The sequence below is a fragment of the Puma concolor genome, chromosome B1 (assembly GCF_028749965.1).
Source record: "Puma concolor isolate L17-30 chromosome B1, mPumCon1.1.hap2, whole genome shotgun sequence".
In the NCBI taxonomy this organism is placed as follows: Eukaryota; Metazoa; Chordata; class Mammalia; order Carnivora; family Felidae; genus Puma; species Puma concolor.
This window is the reverse complement of record NC_141670.1, coordinates 203,176,375-203,203,857: the sequence shown is the minus strand read 5'-3', so window position 1 is coordinate 203,203,857 and position 27,483 is coordinate 203,176,375. Positions and strand designations below refer to the sequence as shown.

Sequence of the window (27,483 nt, the reverse complement as noted above, 5' to 3'; positions counted from 1 at the left end):
CTGGGTTCCACTAAACTTGACCTTTAGAGGGAATCCTCTTCACCCATCCACCCACACATCCATCCATCCATCCATCCATCCATCCATCCATATATCCACCCATCTGTCCATCCATCCATCCATCCATCCACCAACCAACCATCCCTCATCCATCCATCATCCATCTATCCATCCATTATCCATCCATCCATCCATCCATCTATCCATCCATCCATTATCCATCTATCCATCTATCCATCTATACATCCATCATCCATCCATCCATCATCATCCATCCATGAACCCATCCACCTATCTACCCATCCACCCATCCATCCTTCCACCCATCCACCCATCCATCCATCCACCTACCCACCCATCAATCTATACTCCATCCATCCATCCATCCTCCATCCATCATCCATCCACCCATCCACCCATTCATGCATCCATCATCCATCCATCCATCTACCCACCCATCATTCTATACACCATTCATCTATCCATCTATCATCCATTCATCCATCCATCAACCCCTCTTCCTTTCATCCATTCACACAATTACCATTCCATAAACCAATACATCCATTAATCCATCATGCATCCATTAATCATCATCCATCTACCCAATCATTCATCAAACATCCATTCATCCATCATCTCTCATCCATTACCAATCCATCCATCCATCTATTCATCACCCATCCACCATCCATCCAACCATCCACAAACCATCACCCATCCCTCATGCATCCATCCACCCATCCATCTATCCATCCATCCATGCATCCATCATCCATCAACCATCCCTCCTTTCTTCTTCCTTCCTTCCTTGCTTCCTTCTTTCCTTCTTCCTTTATTCTTTCCATCCATCCATCCATCTATCCATCCTTTATCCATTATTCATCATCCATTTACCAATCCATCCACCTATCGATCTATCCATTTACCCATAGATCAACACACATCCACCCATCCATCCATTTACCCATTCACCTGTTCATCCATCCATCCATCCATCCATCCACCCATCGATCCACCCATCCACCCATCCATACATTCACCTATTCATCCATTCATCCATCCATCATCCATCCATCCATTCACCCATCTACACATCCATCCATGCATCCATCCACCCATCCATGCATCCATCTGTCCACCTATCCACCTATCCATCCATTATTTATCTACCCAACCTCCATCCATCCATCCATCCATCCATCATCCATCTTTCCATCCCCAAATGACTGAGTGTCCAGCTATGTAGCTGATGCTATGCTGTGTGCAGTGGACAGAGGAGCTACATGGGACAAAGGAAAGAGTGGGACCAGGAGAGCAGAGGAGTCACCTGACTGAGCCATGGACTTGGTAAAAGCTCAAGTAGGAGCTGGCCAGAGTGAAGGGGACAAAGGAGATCCAGGCACAGGAAACAAGATGGGAAAGACTGAGAAGCATGAAGCTGTCTGCCTGTGGTTCCTAGGAGCTGATGATGCTGTGTGCGGTGTGACCGCAGCATGGCAGGTGTCAGAACCCCCCGGGATATGCTTGCCAGTTCAGGCCTCACTGAGGACAGAGGCAAGGGGTTGTCTGCAGATGCAGTCCCCCCCACATTGACCTGTGTGGGTCCCTGGCAGGTGGAAATGGACCCAAAGCCTTTCTTAACCTACTGTGGTAGATTCAGGAGGGTACAGATTCAGACACAGAAAGTAGTCTATTCAGGGTCACACAGGTCATAAGGGGCAGAGCTGGGATCTGAACCAGGGCTGCCCAGCTCCTGAGCCAGGTTGGAGCAGCTGGGGTTCCCGAGCACGGCCTGAACCGGGGTGTCCCCAACCTCTGTGGCGGGAACGCTCCTGTGTCCTCCAGCTCCAGCGGTACAGGGTGCTCACGTCCGAGGTCCCCATGAGTGAGTGCTCCTCCACGGCCACCATGGACCCCAGCACCCCCCCCAAGCATGACCTGAAGGGACAGGATCACTGGGAGGGTGAGTTACCCCGAGGCCCCAGAGCTGAGCAGAGGCAAAGCAGGGGCAGGGCCACAACACAGCTCCTCATTAATTCTCACAGCAAAGTCCGGACAGGACTGCGGCCCCATTTTACAGATGAGGACACTGAGGCCGGGACAAACATGCTTCCCCAAGTGCTGTGTTGGATGAGCATCCCCAGGAGGTGGAGGAGGCTTTGAGTGCCTCCAACATCCAGTCCCCCTCTCCCCGTATTTGCTCAGGGGGGCCCAGGAAGGAGGCCAGGCATAGCTGACCATCCCTGTGCCAAATAGGCATGGACCCAGCCTCCTGTGGGGGGCAGGGGGGAGGCCAGTGGCTGATTCTGGCCACTGAAAAGGAAGGGACCGTCTGCTGCCCGGAGGTGGAGACGGTTTGGGGGAAGCTTCCCTGCCCTGACAGGAGAAAGCACTGGGGGGCAAGGCCCTTTTCGCTGCTGCCCGCCCCCCTTCTGCCTTCACATCTGCTGGCGGGGACTGTGCCAGCTTGTGACCAGGGGGGACCAGCAGAAGAAAAACAGCCAGCATGCTGACAAAGGCCGGCTGCAGGACAAAGTGACCCAGGAAGGGACCAGAGAAAAGACAAACGCCTAGAAGGCTAGGCAGGAGGGAAGGGGTGCCCCTCACCCCCGCCAGCGCCCCCTCCAGGCTTTAGTAAGAACACCCCCAACAATCTCTCTGCCAAGGTCTTTGCCAGAGGGGGTTTCACACGAGGCACGGCCTCCCTGCTGGAGCCTCAGCCCGCAGCCAGGGAGGACTCTCACAGGGGTCTGAGGGCGGGCCGGGGGTGGGTCGGTTACCTTCAGATTCACCGTCACAGGCTGAGACAGGACCGGGTCCTCCCCGACCTCACACAGGTGCTGGAGCCACAGAGGACGCGGCGGAGATCTGCCTCGGCCTTTCCTCCGTGGCCTTGAGGGACAGAAGGAGGGCGGCAGTGAGGACCCCTCTGAGCCCCAATCCTCCAGTCTGAACCCGGCACTTTGCACCTGCTCTCCACTTCTCACCCTCACCCGCCCTGCGAGGCAGCTGACACGGCCTCCACTTGATGGCCAAGGAAACCAAGGCTCAGAGAGGTGCAGTCACTTGACCAAAGCCACACAGCAGGTGGGCACCAGAGGGAAGATTCTAGGTCCGGCAGCCTCCAAGGCCTCCTGCCGCACCCACAGGGGCGATGCCAAGGATGCCTGCAAGTCTCCCCTCTGGTCTGATGTGTGGTCATCCCTGGGCCTGTCCCCAAGAGTCCCAGTGCTCTGCCGGACCCCTCCCCTGCCCTGGGTGCTGTGGTGTGGCCCGGAAGCCCCGAGGCCGATGCACAGGGAGCAGAAGGGATGTGTCCCTTGCACAGAAGCTTGTCTTGCCTCCGTGAAGGAGGAAGCACCTGCTGGACTATGACCTCCCTCTGTCAGGGGCCCTGGTGGCCACAGTGACAAGGGCCTTCTGCTGAGCCCACCAGCCATGTGTCCTGGGGGAGAAATGAACATGGCTGTGTCAGGACAGGGGGGGTTGGGCCTTCTTGCAACTGCAGCACAAGAGGCTTGTAAACTCTCTTCTACGTGTCCCAGGGCGGTGGTTATGGATTTGAGTCCTGAGTCAGGCAAGTCCCTGTCTCCTGATGACAGTGGGGGTTACGATGGTGGCGATGACAAGACACCTGGTTCATGAGGTGGCCGTGAGCTTGGGGAAAGCGGGAGGATCTCACTCCATCCCTGAGGCTCTGTTCCCTCTGCCCCTCACTCGCTGCTCTCCAGGGAGGAGGGACCTCCATTCAGTGGGCCTGGGGCACCCCTAGTCCAGCCCCTTCTCCTTTGGGAGCCAGCCGTCCACAGGAGACCCGTTGACTCTCGGGGGCTCCACACACAAGTGGGAAGGGGACGCTCTGCCTGTGTGGGGGAGGCTGCCTGCCCAGCATCTTCTGTGACCGGTGGGGGTTCTCGATAATGGGGTTCAGTGTTAGGAAGCCACTTGGCTGCAGAAATGAGCTGTGGTCCCCGAGATCCACTTGATCAGAGATGAAGGTGTTATCTGGCCTGTAGTCACTTCTTTTTCCTCCTTAATCTGTGGACTCCTGAGGTCTCTTTGGTGCGGCCAGGACCCGGGTGGGGCTCCGGGGACAAGAGGGTGGCTGAGGGGCAGTCAGCCCTGCCTTCGAGCTCTGACAGGGGAAAGGGGAGGAGAGGAGAGGGTCCAGCTAGACTTTGACAGTAGGATGAGTTGGTTCATGGCAGGGGTCACCTCCCCCAGGAAGCCCTCCATGATGCCTGCTGGGGATTAACATGAACATCAGCATCATTGTCTGGTGGCTTGGCGGCTTCTCCCTCTAGTCTGAGAGCTCTGTGAGTCCAGGGTCCTTGCCTACCTAGGTCACTGCTCCTAGCCCAGTGCCCAGCACAAGAGACATTTGTTCACTGAATGAATGGAAACTCCGGCAGTCAGGATCCTGAGTCCAGAGGCCAAGTGGGAACTCAGCTGTTCAGGGCTCCAGGAGGAGTCCCTGGAGGAAGCAGGACGGGTGTGCAGCCTGAAGCTCTGGCAGAAGGTGGACGATGGCCGGGGGGTGGGGGTGGGGGTTAAAAGGGGTCCATGAGAATGGGTGTGGACAAATCCTGGACTGGGGTCCATGCCCATCGTGTGCTCTGCTTGCTGAGTGACCCTGGTCCTCACTACCTCCCTCTGGGCCTCAGTCTCCCCATGGGGCAGAGAAGAGGAACAGGTGACCTCACCGAGGGGAGCCTGGTGGACATGGGGAGGGACGAGGGAGTCTTGGACTCAGATCACACAGTCCAAGAGCTGGAAGGACCCTGAATCTCTAGTCCAGCCATTTCAGAGCACAGATGGGGAGCCTAACGCCCAGAGAGGGGACGTGGTTTGTTCAAGATCACAGGGCAGGGTCATGATTTCTCTTTAAGGTCTAGGATGTCAGCATCTCCCCTCTTGTCATCCAGGATCCCCCTGCTCAGAAGGCACCTCAGCGCCCCCTTCCTCCTTTTAGGACATGCCCTTTGAACCCTGGGCTGCAGCTGGGGCCCCCACCTCTTCCCAGTCCCTTGGCGACAGTGATGGGTCTGGGATCAGGCCACCAGCTCCTATCAGCCCCAATCAGGAGCTTTCCCTGGGACTCTGCACCTGCGTCTGGAAATTCTGAGTCTGGTTCTTGGTGGGGGGGGGGGGGCGACATGCACCGCAGAGGAATTCAAAGCCGCATCCCAGTAAGGAGCAGAGGATCTACAGGCAGGGAGGAGCACAGCTGAGCGAGGGAGGGAGAGGGGCGGCCTCATCAAGGTTCCAGCCCCTGAGCACCAACCACAGTCCTCCCTTCCCTCTGTCCTGTGCCTGATCCTTGGAATTGAGTCTCCTAGTGGTTCAGCCAGTTCATGTTGAACGTCACCTGCACCCAAGAGAGACCAGACTGGGGCCACTGGGAGATGATGACCGCAGCCATGAGTCCTCCCGGACACAGTGACATCCCCCTCTGCGAGAAGGGCGCCCAGTCTTCCGGAAGGAACCACGGACCGATCCTGGGGCAGCCCCCCATCTGCTGGCCAATCAGATTCCTGGTCTGGGATCTGGAGCCTTAGACCCAGAGCCTTAGAGGCAGCTCATGGCAGTCCTGGGGGGATGGCTGTGAACACCTGCTCCCCACAGACTCCCAGCTGCCCTGCCCCCACCCCACCTGCCCAAGCCTCTTGTCCAGCTCCTCTGATCCAGGAGCTTGTGTGTTCTGCAAAACCAGCTGCCTCTTCCCTTTCTTTTATTTACAAACAAGAGAACTTCAACTGACACCCCTCAAACTGGACCCCGATCTCTTCCAGGCTTTGCGTCCCCAAAGCACAAAACCCCAGGCTCTCTCCTCAGCACCGCTCCCCGTGCTCCCTGACCCTAGGTCTGAATGAGCAGGCGCCCCAGTGGACAGCTCAGGAGGTCCTTCAGGAGAGCCCTGGCCCTTACACATCTATGCTGTGCGGCACCCAGCAAGCACTCAATAAGTGCTTCTTGCGTGACCAAGAAAGAGCCTACGTGCTTCTAAAGCCCTGGGAGGGTCCCGGCTCTAAAACTGAATAAAGGAGAAATTGTAACCACATCTCATCAAAACCTCTGCACGTGAGGAGAAGCAGCCCCAGTACAAGGTGGAGTGAGAAACACACCAAGTTGCATCTGGGTGTTTCATTGTGTAAGGGCTGCTCCAAAGTCCCATCTTTAATCACAGTTCTTTCTTACTGTTTCTCGTGTTCAGTTATTTCAGTAGACGTACGGAACTTTTGTAAATCTACAGAGCTCTGAGTGGAGGCAATGCATGAGCTTTGCTGACCAGACCAGGGACTAGAACCACCCTCACCTGGTGACGGCATACCCAGAAATCGGATAGAACAAGTCTTTTAATGTTGATCCTCTAGGGCTGAAGGCATCAGGCCAAATATGTCATATTGAGACAGAAAAGGAGACATTAGAGCAGAAAATGAAGCATTCAGGGCGAAGGTAGAAGATCGAATTGAAGTGAGTCTCAGATCCACTCACACCAGCTACATGAGCTTGAGTGAACCCGAACCTCTCCGCACCACAGTTTGCCCATATATGAAAAAAAATTGTTTTTTAATGTTTATTTATTTTTGAGAGAGAGTGAGACAGAGCGTAAGCAGGGGAGGGGCAGAGAGAGAGGGAGACACACAATCAGAAGCAGGCTCCAGGCTCTGAGCCGTCGGCACAGGGCCTGACGTGGGCTCGAACCACAAACCATGAGATCATGACCTGAGCCGAAGTCAGACGCTCAACCGACTGAGTCACCCAGCTGTCCTTGCCCACATATTAAAAGGATTTTGGATCAGAGACGCGTGAGCTGCCTTCTGCCCGCAGTTGTCCCCATCACGGTGCCCACCCCCCCAGGTCTGCCCAAGTTCATTCTGGGACGAACACCCCCTTACTGTTCAGCTCTCGATGCCGCGCCCGCCCACCCCCCTGGAGCAGGCCCGTGGGGAGGGGCCGGGGTCCCAGCAGCGGCCAGAGCACACAGGGAAGACGACGGAGGTGTCGTTCAGCGTGAGGCTGGTACCCAGACCCCAGTCCAAATTGTTCCACACCGGCGATGGGGCATGACCTGGAAGGAAGAGCGAGCAACAGGCCCACCTCTACCTGCTCCTGCCCCGGGGGGGGGTGGCCGCGGGGCCCCTTCCTACCTCCACGGGCCCGTTCCCTTGGCTGGAGTCGCGGCGTGCCTGCTGGGACGGCAGCACGAACCCGCTTCTGTTGTCCTCGAGGAAGGCAGACTGAACCACGGGGTAGTGATTCTGCGGACACAAACATCGCCAGGCTGGAGGTCGGGGGGCCCCCGTCTGGCCACCCCAGGGAGCCCCCCGCACGGGCACAGCGGTAGCCCCGGTGGGGCTGGGAGACGTACGGTCGAGGCTCTGACTGTGGAGACCAACAGACTGTCCTTCAAACCGGCTCCGCTGCGTCCCGACCATATGAGCTGGGGACTCAGCCCACTCAAGCCTCAGTCTCCCCACCTGGACAAAGGGTGCAAACCCGAGCGCACACTCCTGCAGGAGCGATGAGGGATGTGTGGGGTCCAGCCCGAACTGGGCGGGAGGCTGATGGGGGCTACAGAGAAAAAGGGCCACATGGGGTCCGGGAAAGCGGCCACATCCCCCCGCTGCTCTGTGATGGCCTGGAGCCAAATGTCCTGGGCGGACCCACGTGGACGGTCCGGAGCCCCTGCCTAGCGGAGAACTAGCAAGGGGAGGAGAGGGACCAGAACTCGCAAGCCGAGCATGGTGGGGACATACCCGTACGGGCCCCCACGGATGGGAAAGAGGTGACGTTGACTGAAGGCATAGGAGGCCCCCAGCACCGGCTTCGCAGGGGCTGCTCCCGCTGACCCACCCAGCTCTGGCCAGGGGGTTGTTCCCTAGGTCGGGTCAGCAGGGAGCCATAAAGGGGCTCGTGGTCACCTGCCCCAGGTCACGGGGCTGGAGGCCAAGGTGGTGGGAGCTGATGTCCGGCTTCGGGCCATGGCTCACGGCTTCCACCAGGCAGAGATCTCCGAGGATCAGCTGACGTGGGTCAGGCCCCGCTCCGCCTTGACTGGCATCATCTTGGAATCCTCAGACCCACCCCCGATGAGGCGCTCATCTTACCCGAGAGGAAACTGAGGCACGGGTGGGGACGGGGACATTCCTCTGCATGTGGGGGCGCCAGACGCCAGGTGTGACCCGGGTCGGGGCCTCCACCCCTAACTGCACAGCTGGGCAAGGGGGCTCTGCCACTGCAAGGGGCTGTTTAACGGGCTCCCCGCTCTGGCCTCTGGACGAGGGCCGTCAGGGACCCCCCCGTGGGCCCCGTGTCCCCCAGGCATCGCAGGCTGTACCCGAGTGATGTTGTTCATGTTGTTCGCGTATTTCCGGAAGTGCCTCCACTGCATCCAGCAGCCGCTGTTGTCCGAGGAGAGGACCCGGCGGTTGTGTAGACTGGTGCTGGTCCTCAGGATGGCCTCGTGGTTCAGCTGCAAGGCCCCCCCCCTCCCCCCCCGCCCCCGGCACTCCTGCTCGATGCGACGGCAGAGCAGCTCTCTGCCATGGCTGCGTGGGACGTGGGTGAGTTGGGAGTAGATGGCCTATGTGTGATCCGTGTCCCTCACCCTCCTGGAGCAGAAGCCAAATCTGTGGGTCAGGCTTTGGGAACTAGTGGCTCGCCCTCCCTTCCTTCCTTCCTCCTCCCTCCCTTCTTTCTTTCTTCCTTCTTCCTTCCTTCCTTCCTTCCTTCCTTCCTTCCTTCCTGGTTTTGATCCCACCTTCCCTCCCTCCTTCCTGTCTGCAGCTAGGGCAGGGGGGCAGGGAGCCCTCCTGGGCATATTATGGGAGGAGCCAGGTCCAGGTTCTTGATAAGCAGGAGCTGGGGTGCTCTGCCTGGATGGCTTAGGTCTGTCATGAAAACGCTGTGCTGTCATGAAAACGCGAGACTCCCCTCCTGCGTGAGTCATTGCCCCTGTGGGTTCCTGTCCCAGCTCTGAACTTGGACACCCTCTACGAGGCACACAGCACGTGCGATGGAGCCAGGAGGCCAGGGAGCAGAGTAACCCTTTCTCCATCAAGCTCCCATGGAGAACGACCATGTGCCAAGCACGGGTCCCAGAGCAGGTAACCGGAGCAAACGTGGACACTCATCCCGTCAGGGCCCCGCCCACGTGCGCCTCGCACGACCCTGGGGGAGCCCGGGCGCACCTGTAGGGGTACTGCCGGATCTCGGTCCTGAGCTCCCCCGCCACAATCTGCATTCCCACTGGTTTCCGGGGGCGCTTGGCGGTCTCATTGGGTGCACACGCGTAGTTATTAGAAATGGGCTGCGGATCCGTATCATTGCTGCGGTTACTCTCTCTGCAGAGACGGGAAAGGGGAAACAGTATTATGTTTGTGCACACGTGTCCCCAGCACGGTCCTCGCCATCGGGGAGCAGGCTAACGAGCCCTCTCCGCAGACGCCAGCCTCGACCTGTGAACACGCGTGATCTCGGCAGAGTAAGTGACAGGCACGAGGCCGCTCGGTGAAGCTCGTGCACTGGCATCAGATAAAGCCCGTGAGACGCCCCCTCCTCCCCGAAACATAGCGGCCTCAGATTCCTCCCGTGTGCCAGAGGGGACCCAAAGCTGGAGGGCGACAGAGGCTACATAACAGGGCTCTGGGAGCATAAGCCGAGGGGTAGCTTCCCGCGGAGGTGGTGCCTGCTCTCCAGGCTGCCAGCTGGGCCCACCCTGCTCCTTTCCGCAGGAGCCCAACTGGCGCAAGCGGGGGCCTTTGTCCTGCTGACCCAGATGCCCAGGTGTCAGGAGCCAGCGCCCTCACCACCTTACCTCATCAAGTTCTCCAGACGCCCGAGGGCAGAGAATATTAACCCATTTCACACTGAGTCACGTGAGGCTGGGTTTCCCGACATCACTGGCCTCAGACCACATGCACTGAAGACATGGTGTAGACACATATATGGTGTAGACGGGTCTATGGTGTAGACGGGTATGTGGTGTAGACGGGTATATGGTGTAGACGGGTATGTGGTGTAGATGCATATATGGTGTAGACGGGTATACGGTGTAGACGGGTATATGGTGTAGACGGGTATATGGTGTAGGCAGGTATATGGTGTAGACAGGTATGTGGTGTAGACGGGTATATGGTGTAGACGGGTATGTGGTATAGGCAGGAATATGGTGTAGACGGGTATGTGGTATAGATGTATATGTGATGTAGACAGGTATATGGTGTAGACGGGTATGTGGTATAGATGCATATGTGGTGTAGACAGGTATATGGTGTAGACGGGTATGTGGTGTAGACACGTATATGGTGTAGATGGGTCTATGGTGTAGACGGGTATGTAGTGTAGATGCATATATGGTGTGGACCAGTATATGGTATAGGCAGGAATATGGTGTAGACAGGTATATGGTGTAGACGGGTATGTGGTGTAGACACGTATATGGTGTAGATGGGTATATGGTGTAGACGGGTATGTGGTGTAGACGGGTATATGGTGTAGATGGGTATGTGGTGTAGATGCATATATGGTGTAGACGGGTATATGGTGTAGGCAGGTATATGGTGTAGACAGGTATGTGGTGTAGACGGGTCTATGGTGTAGACGGGTATGTAGTGTAGATGCATATATGGTATAGACCAGTATATGGTATAGGCAGGAATATGCTGTAGACAGTTATATGGTGTAGACGGGTATGTGGTGTAGACGGGTATGTAGTGTAGATGCATAGATGGTATAGACCAGTATATGGTATAGGCAGGAATATGGTGTAGACAGTTATATGGTGTAGACGGGTATGTGGTATAGATGCATATGTGGTGTAAACAGGTATATGGTGTAGACGGGTATGTGGTGTAGACAAGTATGTGGTGTAGATGCATATATGGTGTAGACGGGTATATGATATAGACAGGTGTATGGTGCAGACATGTATAGGGTGTAGGCATGTACATGGTGTAGATGGGTATGTGGTGTAGACACATATATGGTGAAGACATGTATATGGTGTAGATGAGTGCATGGTGTAGATAGGTATATGGTGTAGACAGGTATATGGTGCAGATGCGTATATGGTGTATATGCATATATGGTATAGATGGGTATATGTGTAGACACGTATATGGTGTAGATGCATAGATGGTGTAGACATGTACATGGTGTAGGTGCATACACGGTGTAGACGGGTACATGGTGTAGATGCGTATCTAGTGTAGATAGGTATGCGGTGTAGATGGGTATACGGTGTAGACACGTATATTGTGTAGATGCATATGTGGTGTAGATGGGTATATGGATTGTACATCTGTGTGTGTGCTAAGGCGCAACCACGACCGGGACCAGGAGGTGGCCCTGCCACAAGGCAGTACGTGAAGAAGTGGTTACTTCTGACCGATTTTGGGAATTTCTGTGCCACTGTGGTGGGGATGGACAGGGAGGAAGAGGAGGCATCCAAGAAGGGGCCCATTCGCCCTTTGAAGAGGAGAGAAAGAATCCTTGTCATTAGTCTGGCCCCAAGGCCTTTCCCTTCTGGCCTTGGCTGCGTGCCCCCAACATCCCTTCAGAAACTCCACTGCTGTCCCCGCTCTTCACTGACCACCCACACTGGCTGCGCTCGGCCCGTCCTGCCTGCTCCGTGCTCTCTCGAGAAGGGTCTGTGCAAAGACCGAAGGGCAGAGCTCCTGACGGGGTGCCATGCGGTGGCTGCTTGGTTGCTCTGTGGGTGCACAGCTGTGGACAGCTGGCTTGGGGCTGAGCCCCAGGTACCACTCACCTCACAGCCGTGCTCTCCTTCCCTTCTCGCTCCTTCACTCTGACGTTCTTCCAGACACTCCCCCCAGACCTCCTGCTTCTCCCGCACTTCCGGTGCTGTTGGGAGGTCACTTCAAGAAAAGCAAGTGGCTGTTCGAGCAGAGGCAGGTGGGGTGGAATGAAAACTACCTGGATGTGGCCTGAGTATGGACAGGGCTGGCTCTAAACATCTGGGAGGCCCTTTTCCTGGAGGTCACCTGCCTTCTCTGCTGCCAACAATTAGTTGCTGAATGAGTGGATACGTAAATAGATGGCTGGCTGGGTGAGTGAGTGGGCGGAGGCGTGGGTGGATGGACACGTGGTTGGGTCAACATATAGATGAGTGGGAGGGTGAGTGGGTGGGCGGGCAGATGGGCGGATGGAGGGGTGGTTTGTGTGTGGATACATGGACAGAATCGGGGCTTAGTGGATGCGTGGGTGGGTGGGTGGTTGGATGGATGCATGAACAAGAGAGATAGTGTATGTATGTAGGTATGTAGGTAAGTACGTAGGTATGTATGCAATATGTAGGTATGTCGTATGCATGGATGGATGGATAGGTAAACGGGAGGTAAGGAGATGGATGGATGAGTGATTTAGCAGTTGGTGGGCAGACGGGATGATTTATGTTGCTTTAAATTTAAGAAAATGCACGACGTGAATAGCATATATTTCCCCGGAGTGGGTCCTCAACTTTTGTTAGGGACCGACAGCCCTGGAATGATAAGGTTCAAGAAGGGCTTTCTTGTACTGGTCTAATCTGACAATACAGAAGTCAAGACGCTAATGCAGGAAGGGCCTTCGCCACCTTCTGGTGGTTCCCATAGCAGGTGAGGACAGAGACAGGTGGGGAGTGACAGCTCAGGTCCCAGGACACGCCTCTGCCTCAGAACCAGCAATGGCTGCACCTCAGCTCTCCCACATGCTGTGCATCAGGTTGGTGTCACGGTCCAGGAACACGGTGTTGTAATGTCATTCTTCACCCGCAACAGGTGCCTGATCCCTGGACCAGTGCACGTCCACGGCCTGCGCCCAAACTGGGTGGAACTAACTATGGTGGCAACTGGTTCGTGGATGCCCGTCTGGGCCCCCTCGGTGCTCCTGATGCCGTAGTGCCGGTAACTGAGGCCCGGAAGGTGGTCAGCACATGCAGGTCGTATGTAGGTTGTTTCTCCCTTGATTTCTGGACCTGCAAGGCCAGTGGGACAGGACACAATGTGGGTTTCAGGGCTGGAAAACCCCTCAGTCTCCTCCGTAACCTGTGGCTTGCATACCTCCTGGACTGGGTGCTCACTACCCACGAGGCAGCAGGGTCTTTCCGTCATGGACTGAGCTGACTTCCCTCCAGGCACCTCCCTGCTCGACAGGACCCGGCCCCAGCCTCATCTCCCTGCCTGGCCTCCCTCACTCCTCGGGCACCAGCATCAGCAACTGCCCTTCCTTCCAGGCACCCCTGCTGTTCCCTGCTCTGAGCATGACATTCGTGCCCAGGGGCTCAGCACTCAGCCCAGCTGGACCAGAATGTGCATTCGGAGGGTTTGCTGAATGATGTCAGCACCCCCTGCACATCCCCAGGAAAACAGTGGCCCCGGGGGACAGGCAGGGTACCCTGGGACACCCCTGCAGCTCTAGGCAGTGGAAAGGATGAGAACAGACCTCGCGCATCGGGTGTCTGGGTGTGCAGGCACAGGCAGCTGGGCCAGCCTGGAACACCAGCACCTCCTCGAGGCGCCCCTTTCAAGACTCTTGAGGACCTTTCCCAGAAAAGGTGGAAATTTACATGAGAATATCAACACACCCGAGGGAGGGGGCTGAGGAGAAGCCGCCCAACCAGGTCAGACCACCCAGGAAGTCCTACAAGGAGGGGACAGTGGGGGCCACTTTGGGCCACTTCAGATGCCCAAGGCCCAGTGTCTGTCCCATGGTGGATCCCAGGACCCTCACTGGATATGGGTTCCCATGGGGATGTCCTCGAAGCGAGGACCCTGTCGGTACACGTTTCCTTTAACTGCTCCCACTTCTGGACGTGCCCGCCATGAGCTGGTGTCACTCCCATACCTGTGCAGGCACCGGGTGGCCTGACGCATCGGTGATGCTGACCCAGGAAGAGTCCACAGTCAGGGTAATGATGGTGGTGACCGTCCAGGCCAAGGGGTTGAAGACCACGACAACGTGTCCCCCACGTTCTGGGTCTAAACGCAGAGACCTGGCTTTACCTGCTGCCCTTTGACTCACCCTACACACCTGGGTGCCCTTGTCACGTGGAAATGGAGGCAGGTGAGACACAGCCCTGAGAGCTCCCAGGGGACCTGTGTATCGGGACCGGTGGGCTAGTCGGCTCCTACACTCGGCACCCCATCCTCTGCTCAGGGCTCTGTTCCCGGTCCCTGGGCAGGGAAGGCTGGAAGGGAACACACAGGGTCCCTCCGGAGAGCTGAGGTTCCCCGTGCTCCTCTCACATCACTCCCTGACAGCCCCACTTGACTGATGAGGAAACTGAGGCCCAGAGAAATACAGTCACCTGCCCAACGTGACCCGCTACTAAGGTCTGGCTGCCAATTTGAGTGCTTGGTATCGGGAAGGACTGGAGAAGTCTCAGGAGGCTGGCGGGGCCAGTCTAATCACCTAGCCCAGCATTTGAGCCCCAGTGATGCGGCCTGGCTTCCATGTCTGTTCTATCCTTACTCCCAGCGAGGGCAGTTCTGGCCATGTCTGATGATTCCCGGATCCCTGAACACATCACACACCTCCCGGCCCCCGCCTCTGCTCAGGCTCTTCCCTGTGACTGGGACACCTTTCCTGACCTCCTCTGCCAGTTCACTCCTCGGGGAGGCCACCCTGGTGAGGACACGGGAATGGATGGCCCCACCTGGCAGGGAACTCAGACCCCAGACTCCAGCTCGGCTGCCACTGCCTCCCCCACCAACCCCGTGATCTGTGGGCTGTGACCCTGTGTGCCGCAGGTCTGGTCCCTGGGGCCCTTCCCCGGTCTGACGGTCAGATGGGACTACACACAGACACGGGGGGAGGGGGCGGCCAGGTGTGCGGTGAGGTCAGTTGTGAGGACGCACCGTGACCCGGTCTGGCTGATGTGTGGAGCTGGGGGAGGGGCAGCAGGCCTTGTGCACGGGACGTGTCGGGCACGTGAAGGGAGACCAACGTGTGCCGGTGCCCCCAGGACTTCCTGGTTCAAGAAAGCTCCTCAGTCCCAAACTGGCATCACCAGTTACTCTACACCCACAGAAGCCTGCCTTCAAACAGGCTGGAGATCCGCGCCCAAACTGAACTTCAGAGGGCGCTGGGGATCCAGGCTGGGCTCAGGCCCCTGAGGATCCCTGCATCCTCTGCAATCAGGGCAGTGCGGGGCCGCGGGTTCAATCCCTGCTCCGCACTTCCTGGCTGAGCGACCCTGAGCCCGTCCACAACCTCTCTGCTTCTGCTATGTGTGCCCCTACACGGTGAGGATAGTGGAAGTTCCCAGCTTCTGGACTTTCCAGGCATTACGTTAAACCCTGCGTGATGCGTGCTTAGCAGATGCCAAAGCAAGTTGCCGCTTATCAGTCTAAGGGTCACACATCACAGACAGGACAGGAGCCTCCGAGCAGTCAAGGCACGTGCCAAGTTCAGGGGCACACAAGGGAGGTGGTTCAAGACTGAGACTCAGGTGTTCCAGTGCCGCTCTGTGACCCCGCGGGCTCTCTGGTCAGGACGGTCACAGCCTCCTCCCAGGTCTGCAGAAGCATCCTGCGGGGGCCTCGTTTACCTGAGTGGGCTGGGGTCCTGTCCTGGACGATGGAGGCCATCAGCTTGTGCACGCCGTGCAGCCCCGCGCTCAGATTCTCCACGTACATGTCCCTCACCTTGGGCGTCTCAGTCCCAGGGATGGCGTCGTGGTGCTGCACCCGTAGCCCGACCAGAGTAGGGGAAGCATGGGATCGGGACCCGCCTCTCCAGAGCACCCGCTCACCTCCCAGGTGCTGGCTCTCCTTCCCTCTCGCCAGGTGCCTGTGGAGAAGGTGAGGGTCCCTCCCACTTCTCACAAGAGGAAACTGAGTCTCAGAGGGGCTGGTGACCTTGTGGACACCCACTGCCTGAGTCCCCTGGCTTGGGCAAGAAACAGACATCTGGATGGGTCCCGTCCCAGGTTCGTCTCTGCCGCCCAGTCTTCCTATAAAAGCTGCTGGAATGCTCCAGGCACCCTCCCGTCTCTGTACCAAGGTGGGAACGGGAGCAGCTCACCTTCCCTGAGGGGAAACAGAGGCTCCACCTGGTGAAGCCACTTGTCCTGCCTGCTCTGATAGACTCTAAATTCTATCCACTTCACCCCCAGCACACATTCTGCCAGCAACTCCCTTTAGGTGAGTGTGCAGATGTCATGGCCAGCGTGGCTCTTTTCTGGCGGGTGAGGACAAGTTATAGGATTTCTTGGGCCTCAGGTTTCCCATCTGTACACGGGGGACAGGTGGAGATAGAAAGATGGGACAACTTCCTCGGGGCAGCCGCCGTACCGGGCAGATCGTATTCTGCCATCGTATTCTACTGCCCCCACCCTGGGGTGGCCACGTGCTCTCGCTGCACTGGGACGAATTTGAGCTCAGCGAGGGCAAAGGTGCCTGAGGCCACACGGCTGAGCTGGGATTGAGCCCCATCTTGCCCTTTACCCTCTGCATAAATTTGGCCCGAAAGCTTCCTGAAGCCCCCAGCTGAACACTGTCACTGTCCTTGCCTTGGCCCACATCCACATGCACTTGCCTGTGACCACAGGCCTCCTCAGTGTTCTCATCTGGAAAGTGGACGTCTAGTGACCAGGGGTGGGGACAGCACACCGCACAGGGGGTTTGCAACCTGGTACCGTCACTGAGACGTGTGACGTCACCTCGGAGACCGCCCAGGGGGCCACTGCAGCTGCTTCAGGGCCCGGTCCAGGCCCAGGTGCTGCTGGGGGGCCGGCCACACGTAGTAAGTGGACACGGACTGCCCGGCATACAGCAGTGTGCTGACTCGCCTCGCCAGCCCCTTGAGCCCGCTGTGGGATGCGTAGAAGCCGGTCCAGGCCTGAAATGGATCTGGATAGAAGGGCTGGCGGTTGGCAAGAGTCTCTCTGCCCTGGGGTCTTGCTGAACCAAAGCCCCAGAAAAGCTGGGGAAGCTTGGGGCTGGGAGGCCGGTCTGCCTGGGTCACCTACGGAGGCAGCCACAGACCCCTGCTCTGGCCAGGCCGGGAGTGGCCCAGGATCCCTGGGAGGGGCTGGGGAAAGCGGGAGCATCAGGCTGGGCTGGGCCAGGCCTGGGTGCTGAGAGACTGGGTGGGGGACCTGAGAGCCGACGGTAGACCTCGGAAGCCTGGAACAGCATGTGAGCAAAGGGTCTGGGAGACTTGGGGGGAGAGGAGAGTGCGATGGGGGCCAAGTGGGCTGCCCCCGCCTGGGATGCACTCCGAGTGCAGGCAGAGGCCTTCGCATGGGACTCGAGGGCAATGGGGGGTCCCGGGACAAGCCTGCCATCAGCGGGTCCCTCTGGCCAGACCAGGGAGGTGGGATGGCGTGGGGACCTGAGGGATCCGGTAGCTGCCGTCCTGACCGGCACAGAGGATGAGGCCTGACCAAGGCTTGGGTGGGAGCAGGGTGGGGCTGGGTGCCTCCGGGGGCGGCTGGGTCTCACAGGGTGGGTGACAGTTCCTACTGTTCTTGCCTCCCGCCTCCTCCCTGGCTGGGCTGTGCCTGCCTTCCCTGACCTTGCCCCACGGGACCTGAGCCACACCGGGAAGGGTAGCCATGCTCTCCGGGGAAAGGCCGCAGGCTGTGGGGACCGCTAGACCATGTTGCCCACAGCTCCTCCGGCAGGCTGAGGGTCCTGGTCGGGCAGAGGCACCCCACAGCCTGAGCTCTACTTTAGGCACCAGGCAGGCCTATTGCCTTCCCAAGGCCCCAGTGACTCAGAGCAGGGCCCAGGGCTCACCTCACCTGTCCAGTGTCCACATAAAATTGTCTCTGCCCGGGGGGCCTTCAGGGAGGGAGCCAAGCCCATTGAATACACCTGCAGGACTGTGCCATATCTCCGCCTCCTAGATGCAGCCCCGCCCACTTCAGCCACTCCTACCTGGATTGTAACCCCGCCCACAGGGATGTAGTCCTGAACTTCAACTATGACCACGCCCATATCAAATTTAACCCCTCCCACCTCTACTGTAACCAAGCACACACCCAGGAAGCCCTCCCACCTGAATGGAGCCAAGGCCTCACGGATGTGACCCTTCCATCTCACTATCTCCCTGCCCACTTCCGTGCGGCCACACCCACCGTTACAGTAACCACGCCCACTTGAATGTATCCCCTCCCACAGTGAATTAACCTCCCAGGTCAATGTATCCCTTTCCACTCAACTGTAACCCCGCGTACTTCAATATGTCCTCTTTCTTCTGGGCCGTAAGCCCTCCCACAATGCAGTAGCCCCTCCCACCTAAACTGTGACCACGCCCACAGCCATGAATCTCCTCTCATCTCTACATCCAGCCAGCTCTCCAACCACACGCTCTGAATGGTAGCGTCCTCAGCACAATTTGCCCACATTCTCACCACCCAGACAAGAGCCCAAGGCGACAAGAGACTAGACCAACCCGTCTCATGGCCGTGTCAGCGCAGGGCTCAGCCCAGTTCCAGCCCCGCATAGGCCTGGAACCTGACATCTCTCTGGAAGGGAAGGAAATGGAGAGATGAGAAAATGGGTGCTATGGAGCCATTATGTGAGTATCTTGTCTATACTAAGATGTGTCGGTGGGACAGCTAGGCGGGACAGGGCCCGTCTCGGCCCCAGTGACCCTCACAAGCTCCATCAGCAGGGCAGAGCTGCCCTCCCTGGCACCAGATCTCCACCCCAACCTGCAGATGCTCATACCTGAGGAATAGGGCAGGAAGTCCCGTGGTCGTGGATGTTCCAGGTGACACTGTGAGTGTGCATGGCACGGAAGTAGTCAGCCAGTGTGGCGTGCTCCACAGAGATGCCAAGCTTGGAGGCGGAGAGTTAGAGTTGATGAATTCCATCAGAGGTCCATGTTGGTGAACTGGAGCGAGGCATTGAAGAACTGCTTGTCACAGCCCTGCGGGAGGGGGCATGGCACAAAGCCTTGTAATTCGGGGGAGAGCCCGGCCCAGGCAGAGCCCGCCCCTCATCAACCGCCATGAAGGGCCCTCACACTCTTCCTGGAAGCCTCAGAACCCCAACCAGCTCCCTGACTGCGACCGTTGACCCTTTCTTTTTGTCTTGTCTTGTCTTTTTTTCTTCTCTTCTTTTTTCTTTTCTTTTGTCTTGTTTTTTCTCTTTCTTATCCTTTTCTTTCTCTTCTCCTTCCTTTTTTCTTTCTTATATTATGTTTTACATCTCAAGTATTTGTTAATCTTATAACTGGACTTTGGACCTTTTGAACACCATCATCCAGTTCCCCCACTTCCCCACCCCCACACCTCTGGCATCCATAGATCTAATCTCTATTTCCATAAGTATAGTTTTCCTCAACTCCACATATAATTGAGATTATATAGTGTTGGCATTTGTCTAAATTATTTCTCTTTCTGGGATTTTCTTAAAGCCTATCAGTATTATTGATACAAGCATAATAATTATTTTTGATAATATAGTAATTACGAATCACAGTGATCACAGCCACAACTCACGTTTACTGATTTGGAAGTTGCTTTCAAAAAGACAAGTCAAAACATTGATAAATTCCTAGAAATATACTACCCATAAGCACCAAATCAGTAAGAAATAGGAAATCTGAGCAGACCAACGACTACTAAGGAGATTCAATCAGATTCAGTCAAAAACCTCCCAAGCCACACGTGTTCAGGACCCGACAGCTTCACTGGTGAATTCTACAAAACCTTTATAGAAGAATTAATACCTATCATTCTCCCACTCTTCCGAAAAAACTGAAACAGAGGGAATACATCCAAACTCATATCCTAAAATCATTACCCCGATACCAAACCACATAAAGGTGTCACAGAAAAGAAAATTACAGGCCAATGTTTCTGATGCACACACATACAACGATACTCAACAAAAATTAGCAAACCAAAGTCAACCATCTATGAGAAGGATCATCCACCACGATCAAGTGGGATTTATTGCAAGAATTCAAGGATGGTTCAGAATCCACCAATCGATCAACACGATGCGTAATGTTAACAATAAAAGGATAGAACACCACGTGATCATCTCTATAGCTGTAGAAGAAGCCATTGACAACATACAACATCCATCGATGTAACACCTCTCAAATAGTGAGTATAGAGGGAATGTGCCTCAACATAATAAAGGCCGTTTATGACAAGCCCAAATGTAGCATCATACTCCATGGTGGGAAGCTGTATGAGGAAGAAGACAAGGATGCCCACCTTGTACATTTTCATTCACCGTTGCATTGGAAGGCCTAGCCAGAGCAAGTAGGCAACAAAAAGAAACTAAGGGCACCCAAATTGGAAAGGAAGAAGTTAATCTGTCACTATATGAAGACGGCATAGCATTGTTACATATAAAAACTTGCACACACTCCTCCTAGACACAGTTAGAACTAACAAATTCAATCAAGTGTCTGTGTACAGAATCAATATATGAAAATCAGTTGCATTTCTGCACACTAATACTGAACCATCAGAAGGAGAAATTAAGAAACAATCCCATGTATAAATGCATCAAAAAGAATAAAATATCTAGGAATAGATTTAAGCAAGGAGGTGCAAGACCTATACACTGAAAATTCTAAGACATTGATGAAAGTACTTGAAGACGACACAAATAATGTCTCATGTGCTCTTGTGCTCATGGATGGGAAGAATTAATATTGTTAAAATGTCCACATCACCCCAAGTAAACTATGATTTCAATGCAACCCCTGTTAAAATTCAAACGGTGTATTTGCAGAAATAGAACAAACAATCTTCAGATTGGTATGGAAACACAAAAGACCCTGAATGGTCAGACAAATCTTGAGAAAGAAGAACGAAGCTGGAGGCCTCACACCCCCTGATTTCAAACTACATTGTAAAGCTATGGTAGTCTGAATGGTATGGTATTGACATGACACCAGACATATAGATCAACAAAACAGAATAGAGAGCCCAGAAATAAACCCACACATATGTGGTCAGTTAATTTGTGACAAAGGAGGCAAAAATATACACTGGGGCAAGCACAGTCTCTTCAGTAAGTGGTGTTGGGAAAACTGGACATCCTCACGCAAAATTATGAGACTGGACCAGTATCTTACATCATGTACAAAAACTAACTCCAAATGGATTAGACATCTGAATATAAAACCTGGAACCATAAAACTGCTAGAATGAAACAGAGGGGATAAAGTCCTTGACTTCATTCATGGTGATGATGTTTTGGATTTTACACCCAAAGCAAAAACAACAAAAGTAAAAGTAAACAAGTAAGACTATATTAAAAAAAAAAAAGCTTTCTGTGCAACAATGGACACCATCAATAAAATGAAGAGGCAACCTACTGAATGGGAGAAAATGTCTGAAAATCAAACATGTGATAAGGAGTGAATATCCGTAACATAAGTACTCATAGAACTCAATACCCCAAAGCAAAAAATCCATTTAAAAAATATGTCAGGACATCTGAATAGACATTATTCCAAAGAAGACATACACATGGGCAACAGGTACATACGTGAAAAGGTGCTCCACATCACTCCTCATCAGGGAAATACGCTTCAAAACCACAATGGGATTTCGCCGCACACTCGTCAGAATGGCTATCGTGGAAACCACTAGAAATAACAAGTGTTGGCGAGGACGTGGAGAAAAGAGGATGCTGTGCACGGTGGGTGGGACTGTGCATTGTTGGAACCATGATGGAAAACAGTATGGCAGACCCTCAAAAAATGAAAAATAGAACCACCATATGACATAGCAACGCCACGCTGAGTATTTACCCAAAGAAAACGTAAACGCTAATTTGAAAACGGGGGACATGCACCCCCACGTTCACATCCAGGCAACTCAATGTTCATTTACGCTCATTATTTACAATAGCCAAAATGTGGAGAGAACCCAAGCATCCATCAGTGATGGACGGCAAATAGACTTATTGGGCCTGTCATTTTGCAATACAGACAAATATGGAATGGTGTGTTGCAGGCTGAAATTAGCATAACGTGATCTGCCAATTACATCTCAGCCAAAGGAGAGACCTGTGTCATTACAAAGAAGGTCCCCCCAGAAATAGTCGCGGTAACCCTAAATGAGCCTTGTTGAGATTTTGCCATGGGGTGGAAGACACAAAATGACGTCTTCTGAGACTGCACGTGAGAGACGGAGTGCGGCCCAGGGGAGGCGAAGCCTGTAGTTGGGACAGAAGGAGAAGCGTGAGCCTGGATGAAGTTGTTCAGTTGCTTCGGACGTGCGGCCCGTGTGATGGCCGCACCCCAGCAGCGCTCTGCAGATTCTGCCAGAACATCTGAACACCTGCGGTTCCTGGGTCACCGAGGAGGGGCCCGCCGAGCACCTACGAGACAAGAGGGGAACGAGGAAAGTTCTCACGAGGTCTGACGGGGGAGCCCAGGCTGAATCAGCCCCACAGGCTGCCCGTGCGATGAGGCCGCGGATGCGTTAGCTCTCGCGCTGCCCAAGGACAAGGATTCCTCATCATCCCGCCCGGGGATTTTGGTGTGAGCTCGTGACACAAAGTGATGGGGATAGACAGCCTGATGGGCAACTTCCCTTCACTGTCGGACTTGCACAGACCCCTGGGCACAGGGCTGCAGCGGCCCCACAAACGCCTGCTGCTGGGTCTAGGGTCCTGAGGCAGAGTGGGGGCAAGGTCATGACAGGCCTCCCCGTGTGCTGACAGCAACCTCCACGGAAGGAGCATGGGAATGCGACATGTGTCAGGATGGCCTAAACTCACGCAGCCGCAGGATGCCTCTCTGAAAGGCCTCATGGTGCCTCTGAAGAGGGAGGTCACAGAGCAATCCTGACAGGGTTGTGTGATCCGGACACAAGTCATGTTAGGCAGGCCTTTCTGTTCTCCTTGCCAACAGCACATTCTGCATTTGAATTGTTGGGAAAGTAAATATTTCAAGTTCTTGTTTCTTTATCGTCTAGTTACGACTTCCACTCTGCTTCAAGACCCAAGTGTAGTTACAGTATTTTGATTGAAATGCCTATGACATTTTGACTCCTGACAGGTGTCCAGGGCTGTGCTGTGGACCCCGGGGCCGGGACCCCGCAGTACCCAGGGCCAGAGGACGTGTGGTGTTCGGAACCAGGCGGCCCTCTCCTTCACGTTGTTCAGTAGGGCCATGGCGTAGTATCTGATGTGCCGAGAGACGGGACGAATTGTGCCGGGATATATCCTAATGACGGGTGGTTCTGGGAAGACGGCTGAGCCATCCCAGGAAAAGCCCTCCCTGCAGGAGAGGGAAGGGTTAGGGGAGCCCCGCCCCAAGAAGGCAAGGCAGCTTGGCGTCCAGGATCCTGCACAGGCAGGCTGCAGGTGCAGCTCAGGGACTTCGGACTGTCATTCGGGCCTCCTCCCCTGCCTGTGTGATGGGCAGGTCAGTGGTGGCAGACAAGACGGGGCTCAAATCCCCGGGTTACGGTTTGCCAGCTGTGGCACCTGAACACATCATGTTCCCTGGGCCCACACTGCCTCAGCCGTCTTGTGGAGCCCACACCCTGTGCGTGGCATAGCCCCCAACTAGACACTCGGGGACTGGATGCCCCTAGTTAGGGTCCTCCCTGCCTCACTCTGGGCAGCAGGGGGTGCCATGGGGAGATCGCGGGCCAGCCTCCAGGAGTGGCCGCTTGGATCCTCTCTGGACCTCAGTCTCTTCATCCGTAAAACATCCTGACCGGGGTTGGTTGATAAGATAGATGAACGACATCACTGGAAACCAGCACTGACACAGAGCAGGGCTAGACGAGTGGGGGTGACTGGTCGTGAATCCCACATCTGGCATCTACTCACCAGCTGCCCATCTCCTGGCCCACCAGTCTCTCCTGTTCAAGGAGCGGGGAGCCGGCTCCCCCACAGCCTCCCAGGTACAAAGGGCCAGACTGGGTGGGACCCAGGGACTCCCACCCCAAGGAACCCAGAGGCTGACGGCTCCCACGATGGAATTGGCCAACGCAACTGTCACTGACTCTGCCAAGCTGACCACCGGACCCTGGCTGAGTGGCCCTGCCTCAGTTTCTCTATCTGTAGCCGGGGTCCTGAGAGCTTCTCCCAAGGGGGTGGCTGGGAGGGTGTTTCTGAGGCGACACAGGCAGAAGGCCGAGAACGAGGCCCCCCCCCCACCAAGGAAGGTGCCGCTCACGAGCAGTAGTCAAATTGGTCCAAGACGTGCGTGCAGATTTCCTGCTGAGCCGACAGGGATGGGGACCCTCGCTACACGAACTGCTGCCCCTGAAAACCCAGGGGACAGAGGGAGGCCCGACATGACAACGCGGCGGCCTTGGATCTGCCTCCCCGGCCACCCCTGGGTCTCTGTCAGTGGTTCACGACGCCATCCCCTCTGCCCCCTCGGTAGACCTCCTCTGACCCCCCCAGGGCCACGTATGGTTGTGGAAACTGCCCTCCGCAGGCGCGAGCCAGCTCCCTCACCCACCCCGTCCTCAGCGGGGGACTGTCTCTGCTCAGGCCCCAGGAGAAGTTCCTAGTGGCTGTGCTGGAGGAGCCCCTGTACGGGGAGCCGCTCATCTCCCACTACGCGTGTGGTCTGTTTCTTAACAGTCCTGATGGTGCGGAAGCGTTCTGGGTTACCAAGCAAGGGAATCCTGGTTGTTAGCACTGACTGTGGTCCCCGCAGTGCACCTGTTTCCTGAATCCTCCGTGACTCGGTTTCTGCACCTGAGATGTGCAGGGGGGACGCGCCCAGCTCACAGGGTCCGCTGCGGGTGAACCGGCAGCGACACAGGAAGTGCGCTCTGCGTGCGGCGGGGCACGTAGTGGGGCTCAGGACGATGTCACTTCTCTTGCTCAGCTAGAGCCCGGTTCCACCCGAGGGTAACGGCTACCGGCCGCGGCTAGCCTTTGCGTCGCACGCTATCAGCCGAATACTCCCGGACAGAGTCCTCGACAGAGCAGAGGGCTTTGTCACGTGCCCTGAACACGGAGGGAAGGAGGCAGCGGCCAGAGGCGGCAGCGGGTGTGACTCAGCAGTCACCTGGGCCTCCTGCATGGCGTCCTTCAGGTCACGGTCGCTCCGGGAGACGACGAGCGCGTGGACGCCCTCCAGGGCAAATGGGGGGGGGTCGTGGGGGAAGCACCAAAGGAGGCGACCTGACGGGAGAACTGCGGCCGGACCCCGGAGGTTTCATACAGGAACCCGTGTCCTTCTGCAAAGAGAGCACGGCCTTGCTGGTGACGTCCGCTTGCCCAGGGCCCCCCGCCCTTCCAGGGTGCCGGAGTGCCATCCGGGCATTGGCTGCAATAGATCCGAACACAGAGGGCGCCACGCCAGGATCCCCCGACACTTCATCTATTCATTCATAACTTGAGAGCCACCGCATGAGCCCGATGACAGGTTGAGTGCTGCAGGGGAAGGACAGCCCCAGACTCACGTCAGCCATTGATTCCTGATTGCCAGGCCTCACCCCCAGTGTTGTCTTGGAACCGTCCCAGAGCTGAGACCATGGCCTTCGATCACACTGCCTGCAACTACCCACCCCCGTGACTTGGGGACGCTGCCTGCGGCCCACATGACCCTGGGGTTCTGGGACAGAGCCATGAGCAGACCCAAGGCTGGATCAGGCCAGGAGAGGTGACTGCTGGCAGGCGTGGGTGGCTGAGGAAGTCGGGGTCTGCTGCACGCAGGAGGGGATAAGGACCAGCCAAGGGGGATGGATGTGGTGTGGGGTCCTCGCCCTCAGGGATGGTGGGGGAAGAGGCAGAGGGTGTGGGGGCAGCAGAGGAGACCAGGACGGAGCCACAGAGGGGCTGGAAGACTTGTGTGGAAGGTAGAGTTAGGCCTGGACCATGGTTGGAGCCAACAAGTCATGTGGGTTAAGTCGGCTTGGCTCTCTGGGAAAGATTCCCCCCCTTCACTAAAAAGAGTCAGGACGAGTGCCCCTTTGTCCCTTTTCTTGCCTTGAGTGGGGATGTATGGCAACATGATGCCTAGAGCTGTGGCAGCCACTTGGGACCTGGAGGGGAGGTGCACAGAAGTCGAGGAAACATCAAAGAGCTGCCCAAGCGGACCCCAGACCAACCCCAGCTTGGGCAGTGAACAGAAATGTCCTCAAGACTCAAGTCACTCCTGCTCAGGTTCTCTGAGCCTCCTACACAAATCATCCCTGAGCCCCAAGTGAAGAGGTGATTAGTGAACGGAACTGCTAATTGCCCCCAAGGAACAGTGTCCCCTTCGTTCTTCTAGTGAGACGAGCACACCCCCCTCTTAGCCTCAGCGAGTTGCAGGGACTCCTGGCTAGATCCTGCCTCCCACAGCAGGTGCCTCCAGCCTGACCAATGGGCTGTGAGCTAAATAATGGACTGAATTCCCAGCATCCCTTGAGGCTCTCTCAAGTCACATGACACCGTCCTGCCCAATGAGACACGAGCAGGAATTGTGGACTCCAACCCCCAGCGTCCCCTGCATGCAGCTGACAGACCCCCAGGGTGCAGGGGGCTGCGGGAAGGGGCCGAGAGCCGGGGCTGGACTATCCCGGGACAGGAGTGCCCCCCTGACAGTCCCAGTGTGTCCTTCGTTCGGGACCGGACCTTCCGCTGCCCTCCACGGCGGGCGGTGGTGCCCCAGTGCCCGAGGCGGGAGCCGGGCTCTTTCCCACTGGGGACCCGGTGGGGGCGGAGCTGTCCCTCTGGCACCTGCCTCTCCTTGGGCCTCCGCTGAGGGTCCCGGCTGTGGTGCTGGCCCCTCAGCGAAGGGGAGGAGGGCTGCCATCTGGCCACACTCAGCTTTTCCTGGTCACCGAGGTGCTGAGGACAGATGCCTCTCCCCGCAGAGAAATGTCCAGTCCCAGAGTAAGGTGAGTGTGGGCGGCGGTCAGAGCAGGAGGGAGGGAGAGAGGGGTGAACACAGGTTGCTCACTGGTGGGTTGGGCGCCCCCAGGATCCCCCTGCCGCCAGAGGAACCCTGTCTGTCCTGCAGAAGAAATGGCTCAGAACGCAGCTACGCCCAGGAGAAGGTCAGAGAGCAGGGTGGAGGTCAGCGGCCAGAGGCCCCAGCCCCTAAGATTCCGTCCGTCCTGAGTCCCCCCCTCCCCGGGACTCATCTGGGCCCGCCTGGCCTCCTGGCTTCTTCCCTCTGGTCAGGGCCTGACTCGAAGCTGGGGAGCTGCAATGGGTGGGGGAAGTTGAGGACCAGAAGCCGTGCAGGGCGGGTGGCCAGCACTCCCGGCTACTTCCAGAAACACTGGCCCCGTGTGCACACAGGTCACAGCCAGGGGATGCGGATGGCAGGGTCGGGGCTTTTGCAATGTCCCCCCCCAAGCCCCACCCTGGAGAGTCCTACAAACGCACTGTCTGTCCCCATCCTGAGGGTACAAGTTAGACACAGAGCAAGGCCCGGCCGGGCTGGCTGTTTGTTCTCGCTGGGAGCATCACGACCCAAACCCAAACCCGGGAGGTGTTGTCCTTGGAGCCGGTAAAGGACAGGGAACACGAGGGGAGACCCCTGCAGGGCCAGGAGGGGAGGCGCTGAAGCCTCTGTAAGGGG

The 27,483-nt window shown here is 56.4% G+C and overlaps 1 protein-coding gene across 1 annotated transcript; it reads right to left on the bottom strand.

The window, feature by feature from the left end:
• Nucleotides 1–1,358: 1,358 nt before the first annotated feature.
• Nucleotides 1,359–25,445, bottom strand: MAN2B2 (mannosidase alpha class 2B member 2). The gene is given in 27 exon segments (XM_086702988.1): nucleotides 1,359–1,369; nucleotides 1,817–1,958; nucleotides 2,784–2,851; nucleotides 2,854–2,952; nucleotides 6,903–6,987; nucleotides 6,990–7,057; nucleotides 7,060–7,075; nucleotides 7,155–7,265; nucleotides 8,345–8,618; nucleotides 9,198–9,350; nucleotides 11,373–11,475; nucleotides 11,607–11,657; nucleotides 12,708–12,759; nucleotides 12,762–12,928; nucleotides 12,931–12,982; nucleotides 13,852–13,985; nucleotides 15,557–16,001; nucleotides 16,455–16,545; nucleotides 16,670–16,859; nucleotides 18,687–18,710; nucleotides 18,713–18,834; nucleotides 18,836–18,888; nucleotides 23,043–23,217; nucleotides 24,127–24,215; nucleotides 24,976–25,055; nucleotides 25,058–25,147; nucleotides 25,406–25,445. Coding segments are annotated over 27 exon segments (2,985 nt in total).
• Nucleotides 25,446–27,483: the final 2,038 nt, after the last annotated feature.